This window comes from Brassica oleracea, chromosome C3, assembly GCF_000695525.1.
Source record: "Brassica oleracea var. oleracea cultivar TO1000 chromosome C3, BOL, whole genome shotgun sequence".
NCBI classification, from domain to species: Eukaryota; Viridiplantae; Streptophyta; class Magnoliopsida; order Brassicales; family Brassicaceae; genus Brassica; species Brassica oleracea.
In genome coordinates, this window is record NC_027750.1 from 60,689,484 (window position 1) to 60,698,610 (window position 9,127).

General features: G+C 33.2%; 2 protein-coding genes across 3 annotated transcripts; one reads left to right on the forward strand and one right to left on the reverse strand.

The window, feature by feature from the left end:
- The first annotated feature begins 1,757 nt into the window (after nucleotides 1-1,757).
- Nucleotides 1,758-4,700, forward strand: LOC106334316. The gene is given in 6 exon segments (XM_013772621.1): nucleotides 1,758-1,796; nucleotides 1,898-1,911; nucleotides 1,913-2,121; nucleotides 4,175-4,259; nucleotides 4,449-4,515; nucleotides 4,647-4,700. Coding segments are annotated over 6 exon segments (468 nt in total).
- A 745-nt stretch (nucleotides 4,701-5,445) lies between these two features.
- LOC106328075 (protein WVD2-like 1) lies at nucleotides 5,446-8,495 on the reverse strand. Of its 2 annotated transcripts, none has more exons than XM_013766433.1 (9): nucleotides 8,309-8,495; nucleotides 7,458-7,670; nucleotides 7,136-7,384; nucleotides 7,018-7,058; nucleotides 6,832-6,906; nucleotides 6,620-6,716; nucleotides 6,465-6,536; nucleotides 6,274-6,384; nucleotides 5,446-6,193 (listed from the first exon to the last, which is right to left on the reverse strand). In XM_013766433.1, exons 2-9 carry the CDS (start codon nucleotides 7,662-7,664, stop codon nucleotides 5,762-5,764), a joined length of 1,284 nt encoding a protein of 427 aa, XP_013621887.1. In that variant the 5' UTR covers nucleotides 7,665-7,670; nucleotides 8,309-8,495; the 3' UTR covers nucleotides 5,446-5,761. The 2 variants fall into 2 exon arrangements, with proteins under 2 accessions (XP_013621887.1, XP_013621886.1); XM_013766432.1 differs by having other exon boundaries at nucleotides 6,620-6,719; nucleotides 8,320-8,489.
- Between the last annotated feature and the right edge of the window lie 632 nt (nucleotides 8,496-9,127).

Sequence of the window (9,127 nt, forward strand, 5' to 3'; positions counted from 1 at the left end):
CTTCAAAGAAAGTTATGTTAACACCACTTCATCTCTGAAGTCGCGAGTATGTGCGACTTATGTAAGCGGGGATGCCAGCACCAAGCTCTCATATTGGAAGACTCATGAGTGACTTAGGGCTGTAGATTTTTACTGGTGAGATATTCAAGTTCCAGTGTTTTACTCCACTTTTTTCTTCAACTTGAGCTACCATCACTCCACTTTGGGCACCAAATGTTTCTTAAAATGAAGAATCAGTTTTTTTTTTTAATTTGCATAATCATGCAGCAAGCTGCACATAAGGTGGGCTTTGTCCATTTAGTATTAAGGTGTCTCCTAGGTTTAAACTTGAACTGTCTTCACATTATCATGGTCTATATGAATACACTGCACAAAAAATTACCATAAGCTTTATTTTAGTAAAGACATGCATTGTTTTTATTATATACGACTGCATACACCAACTCTGCTTCTCTTCTCCTCAACGAAATTAAGATAAAAAAACACTCTCCTTTACAAAACTCACTTTTGCAGGTTTAAATGAAGACGATGAGACTTTCGCCAACATTTCTAATCTGCGTCAATACTAGGCAACAAGATAAACATTTAATTACAATAAAAACACCTTCATGTATTGATTCTTTACTAAAAACAAAAATAATTCTACAACAGGAACATCGCCTTCATTTCAAATTCACAGCGGACAGCTAAAAAGCTCGAAAAAAAAACATCTATTTTTTTGGTCAAAGATAAACAGTTATTCGATTTCCCTCACCACCGAGAAAATGAACATATATGGCCCAATTTTATAACTCCAAGCCCATTTAAACTATGCATTTATCTTAAACTTATGTTAAATTAAAAATCTTTTACGGCCTAACAATATATCTTCGTTTCAGACGATATGATTCATGCAATTATGACAAAAAATTTAGCAAAAAAATTTGCATTCGATCCAAGTAGTCTAATTGTTGCAACAAATGGTTAAAAAAAATATCCAACTCAACAACCCCGCGCTTGCGCAGGGATCCGCCCCTAGTCAAAATAATAATGACGAGTGTTCATAGTATCCTTCTTTTGGAAGATCTAAAAAGTTTGTTTGTTTGTTTGTTTATCTTTTTTTTCTGGGTGCTATTAATAAACCATGTGAATGTATATATGTAATAAAGGCCAGACACAAACTTTTTATTTTTCAACTTAAACATTGTAACTAGCACAATTCTCTCAAATATTTTTTTTTTAAATTTATCACAAAAATAGCCATAAAAAATGATCAAAATAGCTTTTTTATTTTGAAATTTTTTATTTTAATTTTTATTTTCTAAAATTTGAAATTGTATCCCAAAATCCTATTCCTTAACTGTAAACCATAAGTCTAGATTAGTTAACCATAGGATAAAAATACATTGTTTACCTTTCAATAAAACTTATTTTGGTCATTTTCTTCATTGAGTGCTATTTTTGTGACAAAAAGAGTATCCTAAAAAATTTATGTTGTAACTATGCCTTACTTGCTTCTAAATTCTAGCGTACGGAATCATTTATTATGTGTGTGTTTGCTTGTCTTATGAGTCATACTATACTTCTATGCTAATCTTTTCTTTTTGAGTTTCGATTACTCTTTTATATTCATTTTGTTTTGTCCTTGGAATTAGCTAGCTATGTGTTCTTGTATTTCTTCCTTCTTGATAAAAACACAAACACGATTTAGTAAGACAAGCTGTTCCTCGTTCTTCCATTTCCTCGCAGCTTACTTCCACGCTCTCTCTATTTGCTTCATGGAATCTCTAAAGTCAAAATGCAAAACTCTCATCAATGTGAGCCAACCAGAGAACCAATAGATCAAACATGTTAGAACGTAGCAAAAGTTGCTAAAATGTTAATATTTTTATATATTTATGATGGTTTTTGTATGTAGAGCATAAACTGTTTTGCATACCGCAAAAGTGGAAGTCGATGAGCTATCAAAGAGACTCAACATCCAAGGGAAGGTTGTGAAAAAGGATGGTGGTTCATCAGACAATTTCGGGAGCACAAGTACATGTGATATGGAACACAATGTCACGATTCGATCACAATCATCAAACCCGCCTTTTGATCCCCGGTGCAGCACAAGCAACTCTACCCTATTTGTAAACCATGGTAACTCTTGAATCTATCTTTGGTGTTGTAACTTGTGAGGCCTCGGTTGTTTTACAAAAACTTCATTCTTTCCATGGATAGTGTAAATGCTAGCAAGTTCATTAGAAACAAATTACACAGTAAGCATAATAGGAAACGCAAAGCAATCAAATTCTAAACCGGCTGCATTACGTGAATTACATATGCATGGCAGACCACAAACATTATATATTTTTTTTTTTTTTTTTTTGGATAAAAGATTACACAAACATTATATTGTTAAAACACAAACATTATATTAAAACAAAACTCTACGTTTAATTTTTCCTTCATGTTTTTTTGAAAGGCTTTTCCTTCTTTTACGTTTGATATCTGTAGGAGCTGTGCACAACAGTATTTATGTTTACAGCAGTAAATCTAAAGTAATCAAGCTTTAAGCTTTAATTTGTTTCTCGTCTCCACAGCAATTTTGAAAACTAACGTGTGTGAAAGTGCTTTAGAAAGTTAAATTTCTACAACTCAGTTTTGTGTGCTTTCCAAAGAAAAAAATAATATTTTATTTAACTTTTAATAAAAAAATAAGATAACAGAAGCAAAACATATGTACGCATCTATTTCTCTCTTCTATATTATTAATCTTAACTTATAAACTGATTAATGAACTAGCTTTTCTGTCATATTAATTTGATTGCGAACTAGTTTATAAGTTGTATACTTGATTGTTTGTCGTAGTAATTAGATTTTTATTAATTGAGTATGAAATATATTTTTTCTATAGTAATACTTTGAACATGCACTGGTTTTAAAATTATATAGTTTAGGGCATATAGGCAAATTCGATTACACAAAATCAGTTTCCAAATCGCAATAGATTTATAGAATACTCGTGGGTAAACCTAACTATTGATTTATTGTTATACCAATTTTTTTTAAAGATGAACAATCTACTTTATGAGATTTTTTAGGATTACTATTTTTTTATTTGTTCAATAAAATTATAATTATTATAAAAAAAATTGTATATATTAATATGTTGTTTAATATATGTATAAATATTAATCTGTTGGAATTGTGTAATCTCGTGTCCAACTCTATATTGTCCGATTAGTACGATATTGTCCACTTTGGGCATAATTGGCTGGCCCGCATGGATTTACTTTTGGGCTTCTTCCCAAAAGGCCTCGTACTATTAGAGTTGGACATATCTTTATATATTAGACACTCTTTGTCTAATTCTCCAATGTGGGATTTAGTTTGTTATCTCACATTCTCCCCCTCAAACTAAGGATCACATTCATCTCGTGTTCTACAACTAACTTCCAGAATCTTTTGACTTGATCTCTGCCACATACCTCTCATTCCTAACTCATAGGATACCATTCATCTCTTGAAGGGTATATTGGTCTTTTGCAGATTTCTCGTCAACCGCTCTGATACTAATTGTTGGAATTGTGTAATCCCGTGTCCAACTCTATATAGTCCGATTAATACGATATTGTTCACTTTGGACCTAATTGGCTGTCTCGCATGGATTTACTTTTGGGCTTCTTCCCAAAAGGTTTCGTACTATTAGAGTTGGACATCTTTTTATATATTAGACACTCTTTGTCTAATTCTCCAATGTGAGACTTCGTTTGTTATCTCAGATAAGCTACAACTAGTTTATACCAATCATGCTTTAAAAGAAACAATCTATACCTAAAATTATACCGTCAAAGATCTACAGCAATAAGGTCTACAGTTGCAGCAAAAATTCTACAGCATTAACTCTACGGCAAAAAAATTAAAGCTACAGTTTTTACCAATCGGGCCATTAAGTTTCTTTTTACAGAAGCAAGTAATATTATTGTTCGATCAAGTTTTATTTATTCAATGAATTGAATTAAGCGCATATACATATCTTGGAAGTTAGAACCAATTTTTTTTTTTCATCAAGCTTTCGAGTGACTCATTCACGGCATACAAACTATGACTAGTTTTTCTTTTTTTTTTGCTAAAATTTGGAACTATGACTAGTTAGGCCACAACATACATAATATATTATATATTACTTCTTCATTTCTTCTCATTGAAGGGCTTAATCAATGGAACCAGGCAAGAGAACAATGGCGTGAATACAGAACCAGCCAACAATGTCGAGTTTTGGAACCTGCTATAAGGTGACAACCAATGAACAATCTTCTTAATGAAAAATTGTAACTAGGGGTTATTAGTACAAAATGTGCGGAAATAAATATCAAAAAGAAGTATTTGTTTCTATATTGAATTTATATGATTGGTTTCTTATAACTTTTCAATGTTAAGATGAAACCCGTACTTCTAATTCATACTCTATGATAAATTTTCAGCTGGGACTCGACATATGAGAGCTTACTGAGCACAAACAAGCCTTTTCCTCGACCGATACCTCTTCAGGTGGTTTATTTCCTGCTTAAGAGTCAAGACACCTTTAATTGGTGATACAAGATTGATCGAATTACTTCTATCTAGTGTTATTATTGATAAGAAAACTAATTTAAATCGATGATGATGATGCAATGTTATAGGATATGGTGCATTTTCTTGTTGACGTTTGGGAGGAAGAAGGCTTGTACATGTGATACTCTAACAAAATGTTTTATACATAAGAAAGGCAAATAAACACAACTTATATGTCTTTCTCTTCTTATGAGATGTGATTCTTTTGTGAGAAAATGACTAGGATAGCACTAAAAAAAAATGTCATAAATATAGCATTTAAGAATAAAAATGATTAAAATAGCACTTAATGTTTTAACAAAAGAGATAATATACACTTATACCCCAATGGTAAACTAATTTAGACATTGGGGTTTAGAGTTAAGGGGTGGAGTTTAAAATTTTAGGGTTTAGGGTTTAGAGTTTAGGGTTTAGAGTTAAGGGGTGGGGTTTAGGATTTATGGTTTAGGGTTTAGGATTTAGGGTTTAAAGTTGGGGAGTGAGGTTTTGGAATAAGATTTCAAATTTTGAAAAATAAAAAAAAATTAAATTTTTCGAAAGATAAAATACTATTTTGGTCATTTTAGTTTTTGAGGGCTATTTTTGTGACATAAACTTAGAAATGTGCTATTTTGGAGATTTGCCCTTCTTTTGTTGTTTTGTAAAATACAGTATATTACCGTAGCTAGTATATTTTTACCAGAAAGATATAATTAAAGTGAAATAAAATCTGAAATCTCAATAGGTTTTGGTTGGGAGATTTTTTAAAAATGATGATACCTGTGTAGTAAGCAATGCAGGGTGTGATTATGTACGTTGAACTTTTCTTTCCATATCTTCAAGCATTTTTTTTTTGTGGAACATAACAAAAAGTATTGCACCAAAATAGAGAAAGAAAGAATACACAGAGCGAACACATAATCTCCTGAATATTCATCTTTTAAAATCAAAGCATCAAAAAGAAAAAGATCTTGACATGAAAAAAACAACTTAAAGCAACATCACCATCAAACACAGAAGTATTTGAAAGCAGCAACCTTTAGAACCAAACCCATATGATTCCTTTCACACTTTTTACCTATTTCTTCTCAGATAAAGTTTTGGTCCAAGATATTATATAAATATAAATATCATACGGTTTCTTTTCCTCTTGTCCTCCTCATTAATTAATGCAAGATGAGTCTTGAGAGTGTAATAGTATATCTTAGTGCTCAACAGCAACCACTTCAGATACCTCAATGGACTCGGCTCTTTCTTCATCCATCCTTGAAGATACAATCTCATCTGAGCCTTCTACATTAGCATTAGATGATGATACAGTCACTTGTGCTTCCTCTTCTGTGAGATGTGAAGTTTCTGCATCTTTTTCAGGTTTCTTTCTTTCAGGTTTCACCTTTGCTGATGTTGCATAGGGTTTTCCATCAGGGAGAGCTGTTTTCTGAGATGGCAATCTTGGAAGTGACTTGCGCAACGGTTGCTTCTTGTGATCAACTGTTGGCACAATTCCCTTGGAAGCTGAGTTATCTTTAGAAGCTTTCTCATCTAGGCTCAGTCTACCGAGGCGAGGAGTTTGACTTTCTTCAGAGTCAGTCTTTTTTCTCCCGAGTTTAGGAGATTTTGGTCTTGTTGGTGGTATCTACTTGGAAGTAAATAACAATGAGAAGTAGTACTTCACGAAAAGAGTGAGATGATGGTTGTTGAAGAGAGCATAAGTACCTTCTTTAACTCTGTTTTAGGAGGTTGAGGTTCTTGATAAAAGCTAGGCATGGGTGTGGCTTTGAAGTTCAAGCTCTTCCTTAGCTTCCTAAGCTCAGCTTCTTGTGTTTCCTGAGAGAGTAGCAAGAGTTTTGTTTCAGCAAAAGTAGGTGGAGAACACTATGACAAAGAAGAGGGTTTGGGAAGATAACCTTGGACTTGGCCTGCATGTTATTAATCTCCTCTTCTTTCGCATGAGTCTTTTCCTCGAGCTTAACATAGAACTGCACCATATGAAATCAGAAGTATGATTATTTTTAAAACATGTTTCTATAGAGAGGACAAGCAAGTTGTTCCAAAAGCAGACCTCTCTTCTCTTTTCAGCACGTTGGTCACATTTGAAGCTGAACCCATAATTTGGAAGTGCACCAACTTTGCGAGGTTTGCCATCGTCTGCTTGCGGGCTACTAAGAAACCATAAAAAAGTTATAATCAACATAAATGCTAAAAATAAGAGGCAAAATGCAGAAAGGCCCCAGGAAAGAAGAGGTGGTAAAAATATAAAGGTGAAACAAATACTTAGAAGAAGACTGAGTATCATCTTCAGATGTTTCATGTACTTGTTTCTTCTGAGGCTTCGCTTTAACCTTGTCCCTGTGTCAAAGAGAGGCAAAGATAAATGATAATACTTAGCACCAATGCTTAGTCTTCAAGACGCTAAGGAAAGAAACTCTGAACTTTTTAAAAAAAAAGAGGACTCAGTACCCAGTGGCGCTTTCAGCTGGTGCAGATTCTTGTTTTCCATGCTGATATGTCACAAAAAATCAGAAATGAATCGAGCCAAAGCAGATAAACGTAAAAGGAGATGGTAAGGGATGATTACCTCCGTGACTTGAGCCTCTCTACCGTTTAATGGCGTGCTCTTTAGAGAATTTGTTGTGTGTGCACTAGGAGCAACAGAACCATTTGATGCTGCAACTTTAGCATCTGCACCATTCCTCTCTTTCTTCTTTTTGATATGAACCGATGATGGAACACTCTTACCACCTGAGATTTTCTCATTCTTTAGCTTCCGTTGAGCCTTTTGGCCTTTAATACACTTTGGTTCATCTACATTTTCAACTTGTGTACCCTACCAAAGAAAGAAAAGTGAGAACAAAACCGTTTATCTGACAGGCGAGTAGATTAACCATCCAGTTACCAACCTCAGCTGCAACCTCTTTGGAGTGTTCAATTGCATCCAAAGTGGAACTATCTCCTGAATTCTCATTCTGAATTTCTGAAGTAGCATCCAATGTTTCACCGGAAGCAAAAACATTTACTTCAATACCGACACTTTCCATTGTTAAACCACCATTTACAAGAGCAGGTTCACTCCCATCAGCCACCATGATGACACTTTCAGGATCCATAGTAAACTACAAAAACAACATATATGGAACTAACTGATGTAAGTGAAGAGACAAAAAAGGGTGATAGCACCAGCACAAATCATTCCCTTGAGCCATGCATTGTTATATAAATTAATCAACAGACAACAAACATTTTCCACACACAACCAGAGTGAGTTGAGTTTCTAGGGCTTAGGAAGTGAAATTTACATGTCGATCAATATTGTGGCAGTGACCAAGACTCAAGCTACATTCTAAAAGTGTTTGAAACATGAAAAAAAAAACTTTCAGAGTCGAGCCATTTCTAATACATATATGATATATGTAAATGGATCCATAGACAATACTCAATCAGCTTACTCACATACACTTTCCTGAATCGATCTAAGTAAACGCAAAGCTAATCCAGAAACAGACCCATATCTTAATCAGATTTAAACCTAAATCTCGTGGTACTGAGCTCAGTAACCATGGCAGTGAAGCAAATCGGTTAAATGGGAGTTAAAAAACATCGATCTACCGACACTCAGACCAAAGCAATGAAAACGGACAAGTAGACAAGTTTCCTCAGATTCATAAGAACTTCCTCCAGTTTACAAAGTAACCAAACAAAGAAGAAATATAAAAAAAGAAAAAAGAAAGAAGATGAGAACACTAAGACGCACATCTTCCTCACCAGACTTAGTCCCAGAGCAAATCAAATATCCATTGAAGCAAACATCGACCGAGAAGGACGAGGTTTCATAGAGTGTGAGATTTCGATTTGTTCTTGAGTGGTTCTTGAGTGGATGAATTCTCGGTCTTTGATTCTGTCAATGAATTAGAAAAAAAAACAAAGCGAAAGCTTTTTTTTTGTGAAGTCAGAAAAATGATAAAATGTTTTAATATTTATTACAGTGGCTGTCCGAACTCTAATTGCCACGTCATCAGGGAGTTACGGTTACTCGACGGTTTTATTATTTTATTTTAATCGTGGGAGTGATGGGGAGTTTTTAATGTTTCCACTACTAATACTTTTAATATTTTATAAAATCTAATAAGTTTTTTTATTACAACTGAATATCATCCAATTTAAAAAAAAATGATAAAAATAAAGTACGCAGTTTTCTTCTTTTTACCACAAGTCTACAAAATAAAACTCTAATGATAACGATGAGATAGAATAATAAAATAAATTTTAATATAATAATATGAATAGAATATGTTAAAATAAAATATATTCTCTCCAATATTTTTTTTATCAAAACTGAAGATGAATATTTAGGCATGCTTCTCTTTATATTTTTTTTAGTTTATCAAATAAGTGTTCTAATTTATTCAAGTTAAATGGTAAAGAAATAAAATTAATGGAATAAATCATTTAAACATCAATTCATTCTACATCATTTTAGGAGAAATTTTATGTTTACCACTTTTATGCTACTACTTTTCATCTTTATCACCACTATATGAACATTTTCAAAAATACATTCTTCATGAATTGG